Source organism: Populus alba, chromosome 2 (genome assembly GCF_005239225.2).
Source record: "Populus alba chromosome 2, ASM523922v2, whole genome shotgun sequence".
In the NCBI taxonomy this organism is placed as follows: Eukaryota; Viridiplantae; Streptophyta; class Magnoliopsida; order Malpighiales; family Salicaceae; genus Populus; species Populus alba.
In genome coordinates, this window is record NC_133285.1 from 15,845,220 (window position 1) to 15,869,685 (window position 24,466).

At 35.1% G+C, this 24,466-nt stretch overlaps 2 protein-coding genes across 14 annotated transcripts; one reads left to right on the top strand and one right to left on the bottom strand.

Annotated features, from left to right (window-relative positions):
- The first annotated feature begins 227 nt into the window (after nucleotides 1–227).
- Nucleotides 228–9,506, top strand: LOC118044063 (ATP-dependent DNA helicase At3g02060, chloroplastic). Of its 11 annotated transcripts, none has more exons than XM_073407265.1 (8): nucleotides 229–967; nucleotides 1,178–1,403; nucleotides 2,256–2,390; nucleotides 3,099–3,223; nucleotides 3,862–4,001; nucleotides 4,523–4,593; nucleotides 5,780–7,815; nucleotides 9,159–9,506. In XM_073407265.1, the coding sequence occupies exons 1-5, from the start codon at nucleotides 759–761 to the stop codon at nucleotides 3,926–3,928; spliced, it is 762 nt and encodes a 253-aa protein (XP_073263366.1). In that variant the 5' UTR covers nucleotides 229–758; the 3' UTR covers nucleotides 3,929–4,001; nucleotides 4,523–4,593; nucleotides 5,780–7,815; nucleotides 9,159–9,506. The 11 variants fall into 11 exon arrangements, with proteins under 11 accessions (XP_073263374.1, XP_073263375.1, XP_073263366.1 ...); XM_073407266.1 differs by having other exon boundaries at nucleotides 5,780–7,747; nucleotides 9,159–9,505; XM_073407271.1 differs by lacking the exon at nucleotides 9,159–9,506 and adding an exon at nucleotides 1,787–2,019 and having other exon boundaries at nucleotides 5,780–8,079.
- A 12,172-nt stretch (nucleotides 9,507–21,678) lies between these two features.
- LOC118043655 (uncharacterized) lies at nucleotides 21,679–24,031 on the bottom strand. Of its 3 annotated transcripts, none has more exons than XM_035051710.2 (2): nucleotides 22,947–24,031; nucleotides 21,679–22,168 (listed from the first exon to the last, which is right to left on the bottom strand). In XM_035051710.2, the coding sequence occupies exon 1, from the start codon at nucleotides 23,871–23,873 to the stop codon at nucleotides 22,953–22,955; it is 921 nt and encodes a 306-aa protein (XP_034907601.1). In that variant the 5' UTR covers nucleotides 23,874–24,031; the 3' UTR covers nucleotides 21,679–22,168; nucleotides 22,947–22,952. The 3 variants fall into 3 exon arrangements, with proteins under 3 accessions (XP_034907601.1, XP_034907595.1, XP_034907588.1); XM_035051704.2 differs by having other exon boundaries at nucleotides 21,679–22,240; XM_035051697.2 differs by lacking the exon at nucleotides 21,679–22,168 and adding an exon at nucleotides 22,285–22,580 and having other exon boundaries at nucleotides 22,947–24,030.
- Nucleotides 24,032–24,466: the final 435 nt, after the last annotated feature.

Sequence of the window (24,466 nt, forward strand, 5' to 3'; positions counted from 1 at the left end):
CAAAAAAAAAAAAAAAACTAGCAAGGGTCCACAACTAATTTGAAACTACAAGGATTAATTAATCAACTATATTAAACTATAGGGACTACGTTATATGAAACTACTAGGACTAGTCAACCATTTATGTTAAATTATAGGGACTAAGTTATAATTAACTCTAATAGATTAAAAGTTGACACACATGGCACGTGTGTTTTTCAATTTTGATATTAAATATGTCAAACATTTGATGCTGTAAACCTCTCCAAAGCCTCCAGTGATTGAGATGGCTATCTATCTCCTCTTCTGACCACTGACGAAAAAAACATGTCCCAATTCTTCAACTGAACTGAAGCACACACGTCCTCCTCCTCCCACGTATCTTCAAGTTCAATGGCTTCTCTTGACATCTCCACGCCTCTTATCTTCATGCTCAATTCCTCTGCTAAGCCGCGGAAGCTTTTCTCTTTGAAGTATCCAGTATCCTTATCGCCACAAGCACAGACCATCGTTTTCCGTCACCAACGCCGCCCACACCCAAACGGCACTTCCCTTTTCCATCCGTACCACCACCCAAAAATACAATATTGGGTCGGAGCAGGACCCCATCTCCGTCCTCAACGAGAGAATTCGGCGCCACCACCATGGGAAGAGAGAGGGCTCAAACTCGAAGCCCATAATGGACTCTGAGGAGGCTGATCAGTATATACAGAAGGTGAAAGAGCAGCAGCAGAGAGGATTGCAGGAGTTGAAAGGCGACAGGGTAGCAAAAGAAGGGGATGTTTTCAGTTACAAGGTGGAACCTTATACGCTTAGTTCCGGGGATTATGTTGTGCATAAAAAGGTGGGAATTGGGAGGTTTGTTGGGATTAAGTTTGATGTGTCAAAGGGTTCTTCCGAGGCTATTGAATGTATTCATTGAATATGCTGATGGGATGGCTAAGCTTCCTGTTAAGCAAGCTTCTCGCATGCTTTATCGATATAATCTGTAGGTTTTCTCTATGTTCTTGAACTGATTTTACATGTCCAGCTTGCTTATTTATTGTAATGTTTGATAAATTGTTGCTTGTTTTGTTAAGATATTTATTTTAAATTGTTAGTTAAGTTCATTGGTGTATTCTGTTGCCAAAACAGTCCGTATGAATTCTCTAATTGGCATGTAAAAATCTTGTCATGATTTTTTACCATGTCCTTCCAGCCCGAATGATACGAAAAAGCCTCGGACCTTGAGCAAATTGAGCGACAATGGTGCCTGGGAAAGGAGAAAGACGAAAGGAAAGGTTGCAATACAGAAAATGGTGGTTGACTTAATGGAGCTATATTTACATAGGCTAAAACAAAGGAGACCTCCTTACCCAAAGACTTCTGCCATGGTTGACTTTTCTGCTCAGTTTCCTTACGAACCCACACCAGATCAGAAGCAGGTAGCTACTCTATCTTGCAAATATTTATTTCTCTGCCTTGTTACAATCTGGATGCGAGGTTTCTTACGCGCCCTTGTTTATGTCAATGAAATGCCTATACTCTTTGCGTGGTGCAAGACAATCCATTTTTGTTTTTAGTTACTGTTGAGATGATGTTCGCATTTACAATTATTTTTCACTTGTTTGGAGAGGATAGGAAGCCTCATCCATAGATATAGCCATAGTTTTCACAGAATTCAACACCATCTTTCCCTTTTCACAGGCTCAACATCCATTATTTCAACACACATGACACAATAAACTTAACAAGTTTATCTAAACAAGTGGTGTCCTTTACTGCTACTTTTCTTTTCATGTGCTCACAAATTGGATACTCGTTCCAGGCTTTCATAAACGTCATGAGGGATTTAACCGAGAGAGAAACTCCAATGGACCGATTAATTTGTGGAGATGTTGGGTTTGGTAAAACAGAAGTTGCTTTACGTGCCATCTTTTGTGTTGTCTCAGCTGGAAAAAAAGCTATGGTTTTAGCACCAACAATTGTTCTAGCCAAACAGCATTTTGACGCTTTTCCAAGTATCCCCATATCAAGGTTGCGCTTCTGAGTCGGTTCCAGGCATGAAATTTATCTTTCTAGCCAGTTCAGTGTTTCTTAGGAGTTAGCTCATGTTCTTATTCGTGTTTAACATGAACAAAATTCAGACAAAATATCTCTTGAAATAGCGTTCATTGGCTGATTATGAAGGTCTGACAACCATTTCTGGAATCAGGCTGCAGTTCACCGTCAGTTATATGCTTTTTTGATTTATAATTACTACTTTGGTTTTAAGAATGTCAGGCCTGTTACTGCAGAGTAAAGCAGAGACAGAGATGAATCTGGAAATGATTAAACATGGTCATTTGGACATTATCGTGGGAACTCACTCACTTCTTGGAAGTCGTGTTGTGTATAACAATCTAGGTCTTCTTGTGGTGGATGAAGAACAGGTTTGCCTCCAAAGCATATTTCAATTATTTGCAATGTTCTTTGCCTTGTTGCTGTACATTACTAGATCCTTTTAGACAAATAACAAGAAAAAAAGTAAAGGTAACTTTTCCATCAACCATGACTTTGCTAATGAGAAGGAAAAGAAAGAATCTAGGGTGTGTGACTTTAAGCTCCTTATATGTAAACACACACGCATCTAAATTTTAAATTGGTCATACGGATGCGTCAAAATGTGATGTACACAAGAGTAGGTTCAAATTGCATCAAGTTTATAATGTAACTACCATACCCCTGTTAGATTTGATCTTTAATCTAATACAAATCATGCATGTCAATTTTCATTTTATAGGGTGTCGTAGACATTCAGGCTTTAGCGCTCTTTCAAATTTAATATTTTCCTTCATATTTTTCACTGTGGAAGTTGTTGCAATGTAAATAAAGAACTTGTCGTTAGGTTAATTGGGTGTCATTGGATGTTCAGGCTATACAACACTTTAAATTGAACGTTACATTTTATCTAACTAATCAATGAAGTTGGTGCTTGGCATGCAGTGTCCATTGCTTGTGCATGCACTCAAGAATTTGTGTGACTACACTTTTGAACTTATTTTGATAGCTCTAGTTTCCTAATCTTTTCCCATTATTTGCAAATTGTATTGAAATAGTTTCTGTTGTGACCTGGATGTGTAATGTTCTTTTCTTTCCAGAGATTTGGTGTCAAACAGAAGGGGAAAATTGCATCATTCAAAACTTTAGTCGATGTTCTTACTCTCACTGCAGCACCTATACCTCGGATGCTTTATTTAGCTTTGACTGGATTTCAGGATGCGAGGTAACATAACTGAGGCAAATGTGTAATGAGTTTGTTACCAGAGTAGATCCTGGATCCAGACATCTAGTTTAGTCTAACAAGGCAGTATTGAGTTTCTAGATGGCCAGTTGCTGAACCATGTAAAATGTAAATTTAAAGTCAGTGCTAGAAAGTCATTTCCCCTCAACATGAAATGTATCATCATGGATGAGCTTGCAATACTGACTCTGGTCCTTTATTGAAGTAGGATTTGAGGATCTTGTATTGTATAATTAAAATTCAGAAGTTTGGACAATCTAAAGTCTGCTATGGTATGGTACACATACATGCATAGTCATTGTAATCATTTTTTGGAGTTCTAGTTACCATTGTAGATTGGAAGCATACAATGTTGAAATAAGATCCCTGTAGATGATGTAGGATCACTGCTTTGTTAAGTTGATTGTGTTATAAAAGTCTATAACTATAGAAATATGTTTTGTCGGATATCTATTGTGGAAAGAAATCCAGACAGGATGCAACCTAAATAATGATCTGAAGATATTAAAAATTACTGTACTGTTTGAAGACTTGGATCTTTTCTTCCTAGAACATTTTTTGAAATTACTAGTTTGCTGATCAATAATTTGATAACCTTAATGATTTACTTACATTTTCAGTTTAATTTCAACTCCACCTCCAGAAAGAGTTCCTATAAAGACTCATCTGTCGGCATACAGTAAATAGAGGCTATTATCAGCGATCAAATATGAGCTGGACCGTGGTGGTCAAGTATTTTATGTCCTGCCTCTTATTAAAGGTATTGCATATGCCTTTTGATTTATTTATTTATTTTGAAGCAAAATGAATTTTAATCAGTCTCAGATCACATCTCTCTCCCTCTAAAGAGTGAATACATACCTTTCTCTAGAAGATGGACAAGGGTGAATACTTAGGCAAAGACTTCTCAATCCTGCTCTGTTTACTATAAATAGGATTACAAGGTTAAAGATGCACAATATGCTATGGGTACAGCTAATAATCATATATAATCGCCTGTTTGGTACATAACTCTATTCATCTATCATCTTGTTTAGGCTGTATCAAGGATAATGAATTTTTTCCTTTGCACAACTTAGTATCAGCTGATTTGTTTGGTACATTGCCAAACATTTTCATTTAGAACTATCAACACAAAAAGTAAGAGCCAAAATTAAATATGAAAAAGTTTATTAGTTGGCCATTTTTTGTGGTTTGTTTTCCTAGCATACTTCAAAAGTTGATTGATTTTCTCATTTTGATGATGTGGATATCTACTTCATTCTTGTTCTTGCCCAACAGGGCTGGAAGAAGTGAAGGATTTCCTTGAACAATCATTTTCAAATGTTGAAATAGCTGTTGCACATGGCCAGGTAAATTTTTTATATAAGAAAATGTTATACATTTAACTTGGCAATCATCTTTGTGCGGGTATACTAAATTACCCTAGACCACCCAAAGTTCCATGTTTAAATGTGTGTTACCATAGCTAGGTATAATTACTGAACTTCATTGCTTAAAAAATTGACTCCCTTTCTTCCCTTCTGTTTTGAAAAACGAACCATGTTGTATTTGATTCTCCTTTGTGAGTATGAAACCTTCTGTTAATTTCAAGTCCATGTTTTTTTTAAAAGAAAACCCTATTTCTCCTCTCTTAAGCTTAAAATTTGTTTTCAAAACTTCATGACTTAAATTAACTTATTTTATTAAATATGATTTTTCCTTTTTCTTAAATTTGCACGTTTATTATTATTGTTGTTGTTGTTGTTTAATGCTTGTCTCTAGGAATCATGTTTAGGTTGCTTGTTTGTTTTATTTATGTTGTATTAGCATATATGTATTTAGGTTGTCTTCATGTTTTTTGCAAGTTGAATGAGTTATGATTGTAGGAGCATGATTGCTAGGTGTCTTGAGAAGACACCTGTTTGCACTCATTTCATCAGGAAAGGTTAAGGCCAAGCTAGGTATCACCTTAACGAACCTACTCCAAGTCTTCCATGTCACATCTCTTATTACATTATGGTTAGATCATTAACCCTTCTTGTTAGCTACTGTTTGCTAGTCGTGGTCCTTGGTGTGACTTTTCTGCAGCATGTTACAAAGAAAAGGAATAGCTTGTTGCTAGTAAAGGTAGCACCACTGTTCAGAAATATATAGAGATTGAAGTCCTTGTTAATACAAGGATGGAATGCGCCAACCACCTAGTCTCCATAGTGAGACTTGGTGTGCTGCTGGCTTGGTGCTCAACTCATGTTGTAGATGACAGGTGTATGCGAGTGCACTAATTCATACATGAGGGGTTGGTGCGCACCACCTCTTGAATGAATTGGTGCGGGCAGCACTAACACCTTATAGGTGGCCATCTCTCGACCCTTAAAAAAAGGGATATGGACCTTTTCTCTCAGTCTCTTCATAAAGTGGGGCGACTTAACCTGGAAAGTCATGTGTAAATCAAAACTCAGATTTTATGGTTTTTTAGTTTTAATTCTTCCCAGCATACAAACTTATTTTTTGGTTTCCCATACATAGTGATTTTGTTTTCTTGTTTTGTGTGTTTAGCAATACTCAAAGCTGCTAGAGGACACCATGGAGCAATTCGCTCAAGGTGAAATTAAGATTCTTATATGCACAAATATAGTAGAAAATAGGCTTGTTATTCAAAATGCAAATACCATCATAATTCAGGATGTTCAACTATTTGGTCTAACTCAATTGTATCAGGTTCTGCCCTCTTCGCTTTCTCTTGTTTAATGTTCAGACATTTCTTCAAAATGCTCACAGAATATTCAAAAGCTTTCGTTCTTTTGTTTTTTGTTTATATTGACAACTCTTCTCAAAACTATGAGATCTCATGCATGTTATTTCACTTTGTTTTCAACTCCAGCCCCCAAGCTAACAACCCATTTTTATATGTTTTGCTCCTCGATATTTTTCCCCACCTTCTAAAAAGTAGCATTAGATTTACTCAAAATAAGTCTTAGGTCTCCTACAAGTAGAAGAAAAATTGGCTTTTCCACTTCCCTATTCCCTCCTAAACTATGCATTTATCTTTGGAGATCTCTCTAATGCAGAGGTGTTTGTGGAATTAAGTTATTTTCTTCATCCCCTGACCTATTTATATCAATTATGGAAAACCAGCAAGTAGCTTCAATGATTTATGGAACAAAGAAACTAGAATGTGTCTAGAAGTCTTTATCTTGTTTTTGCTGCTATTGGAAAATTTTTAACCTTATTTTCTATTGGGGAATCCTGACCAGTGATGTACCGATAGTTACCCATTGGAGGCTAAGCACAGTGGCACAATATTTAATGTGGTTCAGCAAACCGCCTACATCCACGGGAGAGGTCCATATTATTATAGATAGAGAAAGGATACAATACAAATACATGGAGGAGGAGGATCACATCCACTCAAACTCAACTCTTAGCTCACATTGCTGCCCTTGCAGCTGCTGCAATGTAGCTCTTCTCTCTTTCTCTCTTATTCTCTTCACATACTCTCTCATTTTGCTCTATCTCTTTTGGTGCCTATTTATAGGCTTCAATGACAGCTCCTCTTACTCATTTTTCAACAATGATGGCCACCTAACCTTTACCTACTTCGTGACTTTTGGTTGCTGCACCAGCAACCTTTTTTTACTCTCACAAGTTAGCCTTCTTTTTTTGACAATGGCAGCCACCTTTTTTTGGAAGATGGGCTGCAAATGCTGCCACATAAGTGGCAATATCCCAACATTTTCAATCTTTGATGTTATTGCAATAGTTGCGTGGAAGAGTGGGCAGGGCTGATAAGGAAGCTCATGCGCATTTATTTTACCCTGACAAGTCAATGTTAACTGATCAAGCGCTGGTATGCTCTGCAATACATCCATTTCTTTTTGTTAGCTCACCTAGATGATCATCATTATTGTTGGGATATTGCCATTTATGTGGCAGCATCTGCAACCCATTTTCTAGAAGAAGATGGATGCTATTATCAAAGAAAGAAGGCTAGCTTATGAGAGTCAAAGAGGGTTGCTGGTGCAGCAACCAAAAGTCACAAAGTATGTAAAGGTTAGGTGGCCATCATTGTTGACAAATGAGTAAGAGGAGCTGTCATTGAAGCCTATAAATAGGCATCAAGAGAGAGAGAGCAAAATGAGAGAGTATGTGAAGAGAATAAGAGAGAGAGAGAGAGAGAAGAGCTGCATTGCAGCAGCTGCAAAGGCATCAATGTGAGTTGAGAGTTGAGTTTGAGTGGATGTGATCCTCTTCCTCCATGTATTTGTATTATATCATTTCTCTATCTCTAATAATATGGACCTCTCCCGTGGATGTAGGCGGTTTGTCGAATCACTTTAAATATGGTGTAACTGTGCTTAACCTCCAATGGGCAACTATCAGTACATCACCTGTCAGGATTCCCCAACAATTTTCAAGTAACTTTTCAAGAGAGGCTAGCAGCTCTAGAAGAATGCCAAGAACTTGGCCGAGGTTTCCAACTTGCAGAGAGAGACATGGGTTTACGAGGCTTTGGTACCATCTTTGGTGAGCAACAGACTAGGGATGTTGGAATTGATTTCTTCTTCAAAATGCTTTTAGAAAGTTCGTCCAAGGTCTGCTTCATGATGAATTTTATTATATCTTATAAGAACGAGAAAGAAGAAGCTTTGTTTAATTGTCATGTATTTAATGTTTTGGATATCTTTGCATTCTGGTTCTTTTTTGGTTTTCCAGTCTTTATCATGTTGTCTTAGTCTAATTGGATAAGATCAAGTAAACCAACAACACAGTTTCTACTCTACAAAAAGATCGCTTGTGAATTCAATACATGTACTAGTAATTGGGTCATATTTCTAGTGTTCTTGGTTTAAACTTTAGATTTCTGTGCTGCTACTTTTGCTTCTCTTAACCCTCTTGAATTTTGTTTTTAGGTTGATGAGCACCGTGTAATTTCAGTTCCTTACTAGTCAGTACATGTGACTTCTTTAATCTCTGACATATTTTTTGTTAGAATACAATTAAGTTTTATTAACCTATAAGCAAACTACATGCGGAAACTACGAGGATTTAGGGTGCCATATTCTAAATTTCCTTTGGCATCATTTTGCTTATATTGAGATTCTAATAAAAGAATGGGTTTTGAAAATTCTGAAAAGAGCTTCCTCTGGACATAAAAAAGAATAAATCTCCATTTTATGTGTCTAGAGAAATGTATGCTCATGCTCTTGAGTTTCTATAATAAGAACAGGTTCTAATGAGCTTGTAGCTTGCATAAACAAGAGGGCAGAGGGGTGAGGTATTAGATTCAAATCTTACTTTCATCAAAACTCTAATTAAATTGGAACACACTCATTGAAAAGAAATATATATATATATATATATATATATATATATATAACAATAAGTTCTCACACAAGCATAAAGATTCAGGGAGCTTGTCATTAGAAAATAAGAGATTGGCCTTACAGGCTATAGCATGAAAGCTTTAGAATGTGTTTGTCTATGAGGTGCGCCGCACGGCTCGCCTCACGCCTCACAGAAAGCATGAATTTCATGTTTTTCAAGAGGTGCACCCTTAAACAAACACATTCTTAGAATGTGAAAACTAATTGGTAGAAGCATGACCAGGAGCACTAATCTTTTGGTATGATACATGGATAATTGGTTACAAGTGTAAAGTGAAAACTGATTTCAACATGGACATGTCAATTGTCCTGACTAGTTAGCTTGGTTTATGAGAATAATTTCTGATAGCAATAACTTTATTCAGCTCAGAGTTATATGTTAGCTCATAATCGAATCTACATTACTGAATTAACTACCAATTTTCATTGAACCTCCAATTTCCAGTGTTGACAGTTGTGTAAAATGCAATGTAGCATTAGATCTATTGAGTTTATAATTGGCAATGATTTTTTACTCAAATTAATCCCTTATTTGTGCTTTTCAATGCTAGGTTGATTTAAATATAAACCCTTATCTCCCTTCTGACTACATAAATTCCCTAGAGAACCCCATGGAAATTATTAATGAAGCTGAGAAAGCTGCAGAGACAGATATTTGGAGTTTAATGCAATTTATAGAAAATTTGCGTCGCTAGTATAGAAAAGAGCCTTGCTCTATGGAAATTCTATTGAAGAAGCTTTACATTAGGAGAATGGCAGCGGATATTGGGATAACGAGAATTTACGCATCTAGAAAGATGGTTGGCATGGAATCAAATATGAGTAAAAAGGTTTTCAAGGTGATGGCAGATTCAATGTCATCAGATATCCACAAAAACTCTGGTTTTTTATGGAAACCAAATAAAGGTAATTTGTACAATATTTCCTATGGGATTACCTTTATGATAGGTGGCATTGTGCCGATATTGATCGGTTCTCTCTTCTTCAACACTTGTACTCTCATTCAATGATGTGATAAACATGAATGTCCTTGCCTCTGCAGAGGTGAAGAAAGGAACTAAACGGAAACTCTTGACCTAAATTTTATTTAATTGGAGCATGGGGAGTGAAGAAAATATATTTTATGCTCCTTCATGCTGGTCACTTTCAACACCATTAATGTAGTTTGAGTTTTCACTCCTTTTGTTGATGTGGAACAATAAATAATAAGAATTAAAGCAAGAAAAGAAAGAAGCTTTAGAGAAAGAAAAAAGCTAAAGAAGAGGAAGAAAAGGGATTGAAGATATGCAAAATCTGCAAATTTTCATTAATCATCAAAAGTTCCCTTTCAAAATGAGAAAAGAACATATAAATAGTAAACCCTAAAACATCCTGCTATTGGGCTCGGCCCATCAAATCAAACTGTTTAACATAAATAATAAAATAATAAAATAACAATAAGCAGGCCCAAATGGGCTAAATAAATAAAATAACAATAAAATAGGCCTAAATGGGCTTAGTCTCCCAACCAAAGCGTGATAGGCTAGGCCATCCTACGTCGTCTCTGTCCATATACTCGTGTAATCTGTGGTGTAGGCCTGGTGTCCCCACCAACTCTCCCGGGGTTAGAGAAACTCGACCTCGTCAAGTGTAGCACTGACCGACTCTGATAGTACTCCCAAAGATCTGGGTCAAGCTGCTGCAAATTATCTCTAGTAATCCAAGTGCAATCTGAGTCAGGTCGACCCACCCAGCGAACTAGAAACCGTTGAACCTCACCATTCCTGTTAAAAACAACTTGTTCATCCAGAATAGCATTAATATTATCCTTTTGTGCTGATGTCAAGGTGAAAGGGATAGAGGTTTCAATAGGATTATCAAGAGGGGAGTTAAGTGGTATCTCAAATGGGTCATTTGAAATAGGAAGTGGTTTGTGGTATGCAACTAGATCCTCAATGTTAAATATAGAGCTAATGCCAAAATCATGTGGTAAATCAAGAACATAAGCATTTGGACCAACCCGTTGTAGCATTTTGAAAGGCCCAGCACTACGTGCATGCAATTTTCGATTAGCTTCGGAAGGAAACTGTTCGGGTCTAATCCGTATCATAACATAGTCCCCAACATTAAACTCATTATGTCGTCTATGTAAATCAACTTGAAGTTTATATTGCGCATTACTTGCTTGAATCTGTTTAGTGATCTCAATATGCAAATCCTGAATTCTACGTGCAAAAGACTCGGCTGACTCGGACATTCTAGCATTAAGGGACATGGGAAGAAGATCTAAAGGTTTCCTAGGCTTGTAACCATGTACAACTTCAAAGGGACTCATGCATATTGACCTATTGATAGAGCTATTATAGGCAAACTGGGCTGTAGGAAGAATCAAATCCCAATTCCAATTATGATCACTCACTAGACACCGTAAGAGATTGCCCAAACTTCTGTTAACCACCTCAGTTTGACCATCAGTTTGGGGGTGGTAAGCAGTAGAAAACTTCAATTTGGTTCCTACCATATGCCAAAGGGTTTTCCAGAAATAACTTGTAAATCTAACATCCCTATCCGAAACTATGGTTTGGGGAAGGCCATACAACTTGACAATCTTGTCAAAATAGAGTTTTGCAACTCTAGAAGCATCTGCGATCTTAGTACAAGGAATAAAATGGGCTATCTTAGAGAAGCGGTCAACAACCACAAAAATAGAATCATGTTTCTTTGCAGTACGTGAAAGCCCAAGCACAAAATCCATACTTATATCTTGCCAAGGGCAAGTAGGAACGGGCAATGGGGTGTAAAGACCAGTATTTTGTTTTCTATGCTTAGCTAGTTGGCAAGTTCGACACTAACCTACCAATTTGGCAACATCTCTTTTCAAACTAGACCAAAAAAACTGGTGTTCCACTTTTTCGATGGTTTTATTCCTTCTAAAATGTCCTGAGAGACCTCCAACATTAATCTTCCATATCAAAAAATCAAGAACAAATGTTTTCGGGATACAAAACTTATTATCCCGAAATAAGTATCCATCTTGGAAGTGATAACCATTTATTACACGGTGATTCTCATCATTCAATGTCAAGTATATTTCTTCAAATTCTGAGCAAGATTCATACTCTTCTTTAAGTCTCTCAAATCTTATGACTTCAACACTCATTACAGATAATAGTGTTACCCAACGACTCAAAGCATCTGCAGCCTTATTCTCTATTCCAGATTTATGTTTCAAAACAAATGAGTATGCTTGCAAATATTCAACCCAATGATCATGCCTATGATTAAGCTTCTTTTAGGAGTTAAGATAGCGGAGGGCCTCATGATCGGAGTAAATAACAAACTCTTGTGGTAACAAGTAATGGCGCCAATAGCGCAAGGCTTGAACCACCACATAAAACTCATTATCATAAGTTGAGTACTTTTGTCTTACCTCATTAAGTTTCTCACTAAAGTAGGCTATAGGGTGACGTTCCTGACTAAGTACTCCACATATACCAACTCCTGAAGCATCACATTATACTTCAAACACTTTAGTAAAATCAGGTAGCCATATTATTAGGGCCTCCGTCATTTTTTTCTTAACCTCCTCAAATGCCCTATTAGCTCCTTTACTTCACTTAAACTCGCCTTGTTTCAAACAATCTGTAATAGGTGACATGATAGTGCTAAATCCCTTAATAAAATGACGATAGAAAGTCGCAAGTCCATGAAAACTACGAACCTCATGAATAGTCTTAGGTTCAGGCCAATCTACTATCGTTTGGACTTTCTGGGGGTCAGTAGAGACTCCTTTCCATGACACTATAAACCCTAAAAAGACCACTTCATCTGTAAAGAAGGAACACTTTTTGACATTTGCAAACAAACTTGCCTTTCTTAGGGTGGTACAAACTTGAATAAGATGATCGAAATGTTCTTCCTTAGTTTTACTATAAATAAGAATATCATCAAAGTATACCACCAAGAACTTTCCCATAAATGGTCGAAGCACTTGTGTCATTACTCTCATAAAAGTGCTTGGTTCATTGGACAGGCCAAAAGGCATGACTAGCCATTCATATAAACCATCCTTAGTCTTAAATGTTGTTTTCCACTCATCTCTAGAACGGATCCTAATCTGATGATACCCGCTCTTCAAGTCAATCTTAGAAAAGATTTAGGCTCCTGCCATCATATCTAGCATGTCATCCAATCGAGGAATTGGAAAACGATACTTGATTGTAATCCTATTTATGGCTCGACTATCAACACACATTCTCCATGATCCATCTTTCTTGGGTGTTAACAGTGCAGGTACTGCACAAGGGCTCAAACTCTCTTGTATAAATTCCTTTTGTAACAACTCATATACTCGCATTTGCAATTCAGCATTTTCACTTGGGTTCATCCTATAGTGAGGCAAGTTTGGTAATGTGGCCCAAGGGACAAAATCTATGGCGTGTTGAACATCACGCATAAGGGGCAAAACATCAGGTAGTTCAGAAGGGAAAACATCTAGAAATTCTTTCAACACTTCTCTTACCTCTTCAAGTGGCTCTTCTAAAAAGTCTTCTACAATCTCCTTAACCACTACAGCAAACACAACAGACTCCTCACAAATCTCCTTATCAAACTCCTTAGGACTTATTATGTTAAGTCCTCCTTCTTTCACTTTATTCTTCTTTTGACTATTATCATTAGGCCATGGAGGTAATCCAATAAGTTGGATTTTTTTACATTGAAAAATGAATGAATAAGAATTTGATCGTCCAAAGATTGTAACGTCCAAATCATATAACCAAGGCCTACCCAAAATGACATGCCCTACATCCGTGGGAATGACATCACACCAAATTTCATCATGATAGTCAAAAATCTTAATGGGAAAACAACATCTCTCTTTGACTTTAAGCCTAAGCAGGATACACTACCCGATTAAACTGCATTGATACAACTACCATTATCTATAATGATCTTACAACCTTTATCTCTACATTTAATGTAAGTGTAAAATATAGTAGTCCTTCTCCAATCCTCAGTTCCTTTAGGTTGTATTAAAGCACATCTAACCACACTTAAACTGGTTGTCTTGATTTGAGTGGATATAGACCTAACACATCCTAGCAAGTTAGACTCATCATCCTCATCATTTAGATCTTGAAAATCATCGGGATTGGGTTCATATACCTTATCATCACAATTATCATCTTCACCTATATCCTCTTGTCCCTTGATGAACAAAGCCTTATTAGGGCAGCTAAAGGAAATATGACCAAAACCTTGACACTTAAAACACTGAATTCTTGAAGTTTTAGGTGCTTTATGAAAAATACCCTTACCTTTGTCTTCTCTAGGTATCTGGGAAATCAAATGATTTGGTTTACGGGGTGGGGCACCTAATATGGAATTATTACTTCCAGGTTGAAATCTAGAAGGGGTATTACGAGTGTCTTGACGTTTTGTCCACTAGCTTTTTGTGACCAAGTCATAATGTTGTACTAGGGTATAATCTTCATCAAGGGTGGAAACACCCCTAAGCACAACCTCTCTTTTAAGATCATCGTTTAAGCCTTTTCGAAATCTACTTAAGGTCATCACTTCATCCTTCCTAATTGCACACTTCATCATATACTCATCAAATTGTGCCACATATTCATTGGCAGACTTGCCTCCTTGTCTCAAGTTATTCCACTGGTTCAAAAGATTTCCTCTATAAGAACGAGGCAAGTACTTTTCTTCTAACTTAATCTTCATTTCAACTCAATCAGTAATAGGGGGTTGACCTCTCCTAATCAAAGACTCTTCTACACTTTCCCAATAGAGCTGAGCGGTTCCACTAAGTTTCATCTTTGCAAATCTTACCTTTCTATTCTCAGATAGATTATACCAGCCAAAGAATTGATCCATGTCACGGATCCATCTATCAAAAACACACGGGTCAAGTTGACCCTCAAAAGTTGGGGCTTCTACCTTGATATGCCTCATGACTCGCTTGTCAGGGTCATCATATTCGTGATGGCCCTGATTGTGGTTGTATTGACGGTTCCTAGGATGAACTGGTCTTTGACAGTAGTCATTGGAACGCTCACTATCATTAGGGTCATCAAAGTCATTGTGACCCTAGTGTTGGTTATGGTGGCGGTTCCTAGGAGGAACTGGTCTTTGAGGATTTCTATGGTTGTCATTTGAATGCTCACTCTCACTAGACTATCTTATTTGCAAAGTTTCTATGGACTCCATCCTCCCAGAAAGATTGTTCATTTGATTGGACATGTTGCCCATTTTTGTTCGCATAAGTTGTAATTATTCTTGAATATCACTAAGAACATTACTGGAGTTCAGGTCCATGGTAGCTATGACTTCTAAATTATGTACTAGACGACCACTATGTAAATGCATGCAAAACTAATCTTGAGACTGAGATCACAAAATAACACTTGCAAGTAAAACACAAAATAAAATTATAGCTAATAATAATAAAATAAATAAATAAAGAAAATAATAATTTTTTTATTATTATTATCTTGGAAACTAAGTAATGATATATTAAACCAGGAAAAGTGCAAGCAAGCAGTGTAAGTCCTTTAAATGCACACAAGTAATCCAAACACAATATTTCAGCTTTCCCACTAATTTTACCAAGCTCCACAATTAACTAAGAGGATCAGATCTTCAATGACTCAAAATTAAGGTAATTCAATTTTAAAGTGGGCTATGTAATTTAGTTATGGACAAGCACAAAGAATAATATTAATGCTAAATACTGATTAACAAGTATAAAAACATACCAGAATGATGATTTTCAATGGGTAAAAATTCTGACTGCGTGATGTGGCAGTGAAGGATTACGTGGCAGCTGACATGGCAGGACATGCTGACTAGGCAGATGATGTGGCGGGGCACGCTGACGTGTCAAGAATTGATGATGTGGCAGACAACGTGGCAAGAACAGCTGGCGTGGAAGATGCTCTGACATGGCTAGGTTAATTATTTACTAGCCTCTATTTTCTGCTTCCCTAGCATCTGTGACTGGTTGCCGCTGCTGAACGGTAAGGGCACTGTGGACGGTGGTGTTGTGGCTGGTGCTGCTACTAGGGGGCGACTGATGGCGCTGCCTTTGCAGCTATAAACCTGAATCGATGCTAGTTGTGATGGGTGTTGTGGGTGGCGGCGTCTGGTGTTGTTTTGTGGAGGCGCCGCTGGTGCGATCTGTCGTCGGGGGTCTTGATGTGACCGACGTTGATACAGTGACAATTTTTATTTCGGTGGCTGCGGAAAAAATGAATAGTGCCGATGAATAATGTTTTTTTTTTTAAATCAAAACATTAGGTTTTTTTTTTTAACAGTAACGATTTTTTGTTTTTCAGATCAATCTAGAGTTAAACATAAACATATGGATCGTTTAATTGTAAGAACAATTAAAAGCCATACTTTGATACCAAATTTGATGCGGAACAATAAATAATAAGAATTAAAGTAAGAAAAGAAAGAAGCTTTAGAGAAAGAAAGAAGTTAAAGAAGAGGAAGAAAGGGGATTGAAGATTTGCAAAATCTGTAAATTTTCATTAATCATCAAAAGTTCCCTTTCAAAATGAGAAAAGAACATAAATAGTAAACCCTAAAATATCCTGCTATTGGGCTCGGCCCATCAAATCAAACTATTTAACATAAATAATAAAATAATAATGAGTATGCTCAAATGGGCTAAATAAATAAAATAACAATAAAATTGGCCCAAATGGATTGTCTCCGTCCATTTACTCGTGTAATCTGTAGTGTGGGCCTGATGTCCCCACCATTTATCTTCTGGATCACTATGGATTCAAGATAATGAATTGATATACTCTACCAGTTATATTTAGGATTGTTTAAAGCTCTTTTAGTAGCCTAAAATCTTTCTTTTAACATTTATTGTTCTTGGTTGATTAATCAGAGCACTGATATAATCTTTCACTTAAATTTATGGTTGCTTCAAGTTGTCTTAGGAATTTAAACAATGTCTTTAGCATCTATTTATCTACTTTTCTTTGTTAATTATTCATAGGCTGAACTCCTTCTAAAGCTACCGAGAGCGCAACTGCTAAATTGGGTCTTTCAATGCATAGCAGAACTTCGTGCTTGCCTGCCTGCCCTTATAAAATACTAGGATTACTTGCTCTGCAGAATTAGCTCTTCCATCAACTTTCCCTTTTGCACAGTTTCATCAGTGATTCTTGAAGAGTGAAACAAGAACGCTTGATGTTGCAGAAGAATTAGCTCTTCCATAACTCCATGTTTCTTTACACTCCGATCTAAACCGCTTGATGTTGCAGAAGTTGTATTATATCCAAATCATGGCAGGTGGTTGGGATTGTACTGAGGTATTGTTATGTCAAGGTGACTCACAGAAGCTATTTTTTCTTGTGCAAGTCATCACTGTTCTTGACCAGCTTTGATTTTGCAGGACACATGTGTGTGTAATGGTTGGATTAAGCTGTTCTCGCTGCTACAAAGAGCAGTTTTCTCAGAGAGAAGACACAATGTATTGGCGATGATGACAAGTATCATACCATCCGCTCATCATGATCAAGATGTACAATATGAATTCAGCAAGGGGATAGAACGTCGTTACCTCGAAGAAGCATCCCTATTGTTTTTTTTTTTTCACGTGAAGTGTCCAGACCAGCCTACACATACCTCGACTAATCTCTACAAACCCTAAAATTAATGACCAGGTAAACATCCAGTAGCCATCAATGTACTTTCCTATTGTTTTGCAGAACCTGGTGGGTGCATAAAAAACCATTAATGGTATTAACTACATCTTAGCATGTATTTTTTAGAAGTGCAAGATATATTTTTAAATTCTCGCTATTTAAAGTTAATTTTTAATATATATAGACACACACATTGAGTTATGAATATGGTTTTTTGATATCATAAAAAAATTTAGTTAAGTAGTGAAAAGATGATGATATAATAAATTAAAATATATATAAATTAATAAATTATATAAAAAAGTATTAATGTTAATTAAAGGCTAGAACTGAAAATTATCTTTTTAGTAAGAAGTAAAAGATAAATATAAATACAAAAGTTTTATAAGTTTTGATTACAAAGTATCTTGATAGTTCATGATAATATACACACAATAAACTATTAAATAGAAGAAAAAAATAGAGGCATGGAAACTATTTTCAAAGTTAATTTTTATTTAATTTTGAAGCAATTAAAATAAATATTTGAAAGAGTTTAAAAGATTAAGAATTTGGAGAAATCATTTATTTGTTTAGTCAAAATCCTCATTTGTTATTTATGCATTTTTTTTACTTGTTTTGATGAATTTTTTTTATTAATAACATGAATTTTCAACCCCTAAAACTTAATTTTCAACTTTGTTTTTTTAAAAAAAAAAAAACTTCAAAAAATCATAAATACTATAATAAGGTCATTTACAATCCCAAAATAATCTTTAATCGGTTTAAAAATAAAAAGACAAACAAAATAAATAAAAATCAAGAACCTTAATTTATTTTTTTTAACATGATTAAAGAGTAAAAATCACCTTAATTGAACTTTCTTTTCTAAGAAGAACTAATTAACATCAAGATCAATATTTTTTTTAATTAAAATGTGAATGTCTAAAATCTTTTTCTTTTTATTTTTTTAGCGACTTTATCTTTTTCATCTTAATATTTAAAAATTAAAATATTAAAAAATAAAGTTTAGAATTAAAATATAAAATTCTAAAATTACAAGGACTAAAAATTAAAAACTTTACGGATAAGATTCAAGAACTAAATTGAATTTGTTTTCAAGACAAACAACTCTAGAGAAAAATAAAATTTTACTAAATTGTATTTTTTTTTTCATAAATAAAAAGCGTTGTTGAAATTTATAAGTTCTATCAAGAAAATTATATTATTATTATTTACTCTTATTATTTTTATTAAAATCATGGTTGATTATATCGATATTTTAATAATTATTCATTTTTAAATTTCATCTTATTACTATTCCAAAACATAATATTGAAATTAAAATTCCTTAATGAATCACTTTGTTGAGTAGCTGTTGTCTTCCATGGAAACATAAATGTTGTCATTATCTAATTTGATATTGTGAGCTCCAATTTCCTCTTGGACAACCTAGGCGTGTAGGTGCGCGCGGCAAGGCTAAATATAAATCTAAGTTTAAAAATAATTTATTAACTAATTAAATTACACAAAAATTATTCATGTATTAAAAAGAAAAAAGATTTTTTCTGTAGAAATAGTATAATTATAAATTTTGCTAATTTTGTTACTGTAGTGATGGAAAAATTATCATTATCGTTTTTATTTCTTTTAGAAAATAAGTATTTTTTTTTATATATTTGGCATTTTTATTATTTTATACTTGGTTTATTTATCACTATATTTTTTTTCTTATCTTCAATTTTTGTAATTTTTTTTCTTTACACTTTTTTTTAAAAACTTATTAAACAAAGACTAAGGAAATGGTGTTTCATTATAATAATTACAACATTGTTCTATTTTTTTGCTACATTAAAAATTAGCTTGAGATGTTACATGCATTTATTAACGCATGTAATCTTTACTATAGTTTATTATATGTAAGTATCAACTTTTTGATTTACAGTTATATTTTTTACTCAATATCAAAAAACATATTAATAACACCTACACATTCTAGCATCAACTTTTTAATTCATGGTTATATTTTTTACTTAATATCAAAAAACACGTTCATAGTACCTTCACATTCTACGTTAGAAAAAAAATTTGTCAACCTGTAGTAAGGAGAGTTGAATAAAAGCATTGACACGTTTTTTTTATTTGCTTTCTATAATTTTACCCCGGTCTCATGACCTAGATCACAGGTTTGGTGAATTAATTCGAATTAACTCGGGTTGTTTTTTTTATCTTTTTTTTATTGTTTTTTTTTTTTCAATTTCATCCTTTAACATTAGATTAATTAGAAATCAAGTTTCATGATTTGTTTCAATTTATTTTTTATAGAATTATCACAATCTCTTAATTAGATTTAACAAATTAACTCGAGTTGACTTATATTTTTTTAATTGATTTTTTTTTCAATTTCATTATTCTTCAACTTTGAGTTAATTGAGAATTGACCTTCATATATAATTTGCTTTGATATGCTCTATATATAAAATTATTATGATCTTATAACTCAGGTCGTGAATTTAACAAGTTAACTCAAGTTTTTTTAAAATGATTTTTTTTAATTAAAATATATTTTTACTAGTTATCCAAATTATTTTTAAACTTATCAGGTTGATTGAAACAAATTAGATTAACCCTCCCATGATTTAAATTTTTTTTATTAGAAAAATAATTGAAAATATCTGAATATTTTCTTTAATTTCATTGTTTTATCCAATTTTGTTTCATCAAATAAAATGGTAAAAAACAATCCGTGCATAATCAATGACCTTGATGGACATGACTTGTAATTTTAGAAATTATATAAGCAGTTTCTGTATGTATCGAGGGACAGACAAAATTAAGTTTCGTCGTCTCCGTTCATGGTGACCATACATGTTAAATTTTTGTCTCGTTACCTATCCCCGACATCTTGCTAGGAAATTAAACAAATCAAGGTTTTTTTTTTAATTAACACAATAATTTTAAAAAAAAATTGCCACAATAACATTATTTTAATTTTTTAAAATAAAATAATATATTTTTATCTTGTCACACTTTATAAATATCAGATTCCTCATCTCTTGAGATTTCCCCGGTTGACGTTGAAGCGCTTTCCCGAAAGCCTAGGAGCGAAAGTAGGGAATGAACTTTTTTTTTTTATTTGAGAGGGCAAAAAGGTTCGAAGGCGCTAAAATAGTCTTAATTCACCGGATATGAGGATTCTGCTGATTCTGATCCTGCTTTCCCCTACTTCCTAAAAAGAGCTCTTGCTCGGGCACCTTCTTCTGTTTATTTAATATCATATTTTAAAAAGACAATAAATTTTTTTCATGAAATAATACATTTTCATCTTGTTACACATAATGAACATAACTTTTGTTAAATGTCACATTTTAGAAAAACAATAAAACATTTTAATAAAATAATACATTTTCATTTTCATTTTATCACGGTCGATAAACATAACTTTTATTAAATATCATACAATACTTAATAAATATTATTAAACAAAACAACAACAAAAATTTAACATCAAAATCAATTAAATTTTCACCCTTGATTTGTCTTCAAAGATATCATATCCTCATTTGACTTTCTTAGTGGTACAGGTTATAACTATTTGTTTTCTCATTTCAAAAATAATTTTAAAAAAATTTAATTTTTTTTTATTTTTTTTCTTTACTTCAAATTAAAAAATATATATATATTTAGATCATTATAATATACTAATATCAAAAATAATTTTTAAAAAATAAAAAATATATATTATTTTAATATATTTCTAAATTAAAAATATTTTAAAAAATAATTACTACCACACTCCCAAACAAAAATAGATATTCTTCATCAATGAGTTTTTTGGTGGTTAAGTGGAATGGTTTTCAACCCTCTTCTCTCTCAAAAATGACAAGCCCGCGCTTCTAACCATTCTCATACCCAACATGTTTTCACCAGAGAGGAGGATGTATGAAGACAGGGAAATGATTAGAATGACATATGATGTTCACTCTTCTTGCCTCTACTTTTCTTTGAGTGGTGGTGACAGAAATCAACATCCTTTAGACATTATTTACAAACCAACATTTACTCCACATGTTAATGAGAATTGTCCCTGCCCCAACCTCTACCCTCTCTTACCCCTCATAAATTCAGACCAGCATCTCTTTCCCATAGCTAAACACTCCAGTTCTTTCTTCAATAGTTGTTTACTGGAGAACTTAATTGATGTCAGTGGTTTAGAACAAGACATCAATTAAGTTTTTGTAAATTTCACAGTTTGTGACATCAATTAAATGTTGTGGTTTCCATCACGACATTCAAGAGTGCTACTTTGCCAAATCTTTTTGCTGCTATGTTAATTGGAGCAATTTTTTAATTTTCTATGCTAATTGCCCAATTTGTCCACTGGACAAATTTAAGTATGAGGAAGCAAGAAATCATAGAGAAATTAGACAAGTCACTCAAAAAACTTAACCGTTCTCCTCATTCTATTGGCTCTCTAGAAGGATAAATTGATTCAGCTAGTTACGCCAAAAGTGAACTGTTCACCAGTTGGTAATCTGGATCTTATGATGATAGAACACGCAAAGACCTTCAACAAATTCAAGAGTCTAAGTGCTTCCAAAAATAAAAATAACAAGTCTAAATATAGACAACCTCAAAGACATCAAGGGGAAGGTAGCTATCCTTCAGGTGGCCCCAAGGAAGCACCAAGAATGTACTCCAAAAGAGAATGATTGAGGCTTGGCACATTCAACTCAGAGAGCAACCATAGCAACAAGAAAACGACCTTGCCTTTAAAAATAATGATGGCCGTAGAGGACAACATAGAAAGACAACAGTCCTTTAACAGGGTCAATATCCCAAGGAAACGCTAGTGCTCACTACAAGCTGATATTATATAATCTATTGCCTTTGTATTCAGCCTTGAAAATCTTTGCCCTGATCACAACCTAGAAACCACCACACCAGAATGAGAATTCTATCACTTTCCTGAAAGACTTTTTGACACACCTATGTTGATCCTGGGACAATAAAATTCTGTAATGATCATATAACAAACCTAGTAGATACTCTTGAGAAGCCAACAAGTCATAGTTCTTTTATATCATGGCATTCAATTTAAGATGCCAGGCACAAAAAGAGTGTAGGAAGGCAGCAGCATCAATTATCAATGCGTCATCCCAAGTATTTCATTGTGCATTGCCTGCTCTATAAAGTTACATTCAAGGGATACAACATAGTTCATAATCTGGCAACCACCAATCTCAAAATCTCAATAGTGTGCCTATCAGCTTACTCATTGTTGTTACAAAATGCAATCTTGGGCAGGAAAAGAAAAATGCAGGAGCAACAGCTGGATATCTGGATAACAGAAACAAGTTTCACCTTACTCGAACCTCAAAACACCAAGTAAAATCTACTGAAGAAGACTTGAGTATAGTCATTGAAAGGCATGCTAACCAAGTAAGAAATCAAGAAACACGCACAAATATTCAAAAATCAACACAATTGGATAGAAAGAAACAGAGCTACCGAATAAAAAAGCAAGAGGGTTTGTATGCACAAAAACTGGTCAAGTTTCAGGAGGTTACAATGTCTCATTCAATCAATCAAAGTAAAATGTAAAAAGAAGTGATACAGTAACTTTCTTTCTTCTTCAGTTCCCACGTAGCATAACCATCATCATCGTCTCATATCAAAATAGAAGGAAAGAAAGAATGAACTAACCAAAGATCAGGCCTGCGTGCCTGTTAAGGCCTTCATTTGAAAATGATTAGAAGAAGAATCAGCAACTGAAGAAGCAGCAGTAGGCAAAGCCTCGTAAGATCCTCCTAATCTTCGAACCCCATAACTCTTAGCAATAACTCCATAAGTAACCATAACAATGAGCACCACAAACATGACATGAACCACAAAAACCAGATCCAAAATAGCCACCGCTCTCAATCTAGAATCCTCCAACTCACACTTCGTCGATCCCTCCACACCACTCACCACATCCAGCAATTTGTGGCAACCATCCGGAATAAACGCGTCCACGTAAAGCGAGAGTCCGGTCTGGAGCATCCAGAGTCCCTGCAAGCAAACAGCCCCGCCCAATCCCACATCCGCAACGAACATTCTAGGCTGGCAAGCGAGGATCAGGCAAAGGAGGGCGGCGAGGGCGGAGATTTGGGCGGAGACTTGGTCGCATTTGGCTTGGAGATCGGAGGTCTGGACAGAGGCGGAGGAGGCGGAGGATGAGGACTGGAGGAAGAAGACGGCGGAGGCGAGGGCGAAGAAGAGATCGGAAGGGAGAGGGAGGAGGGAAGTGGAGTCGGAGATGAGGAGAGAAAGGGAGAGGATGAGGAAGAGGAAGAGGACGGCGGCGGATTGGAGAGAGGTGAAGCGGTGGACAGGTGTACTCCCCTTGAGTAGAGGGTCGGAGTCGGAGGAAACTAGGGTTTGGTGAGCAAAGGCAACGAGGAGGCAGAGGATTAGGAGGTAAAGCTGGAGGTATTTAAAGCGATGGGAGGAGGAGAAAGGGTAGTAGGGTTTGGCGATGTAAGCGTGTGGAGATTTGAGGCAGGCGGTGGTGGTGGAGATGAGATGGTAGAGTGCCAGTGCAATCAGTGCTGCTGATGAGAATATGTAGTAAAATACACCTCCTCCCATTCTCTCTTCTCTTCTTCTTCTTCTTCTTCCTCTACTGATTTTGGGATCGGGCTGTGACAGACATTTCAAGAGAAACAAGAAACCATCAGCAGCGAAACCAAGCCATTTTTTAGCCTTAGTTGGTCAACTGGTTCGGGGTCTCATGGAAATCTTTTTTAGAGTTACTGAATTACGAATCGGTCTAAAGTAATAATTTATATTAAATTAGCATTTTTTAAAGAAAAATTATTGGAATTGAACTAATTAAATTAGGAATGGATTTAGTTGGGCAAATAAAATTTTTGAAATTCTAATTGAAACAATTAGGTTTCATAGAGTTAATATTTTTTTAATTTAATTTAAAATCAAAGTTTGAGTCATGAATTTTCTAAGTAATGCCACCAAATTGGATCGGCTTCAATATCTATATTTTTAAGCAAACTATTATTTAGTAGTGCTTGCAATTTAGTACAATTTCTAGCTAGGGATATATGTGTTATGTTGAAAAGTAAAAAAATAATTTAATATTAAATTAAAAAAATTTAAAAATTAAAACTAATTTCATAAAAAAAATTCCCTCAAATTACTGATTAACTAGACTAACACGCAATCCA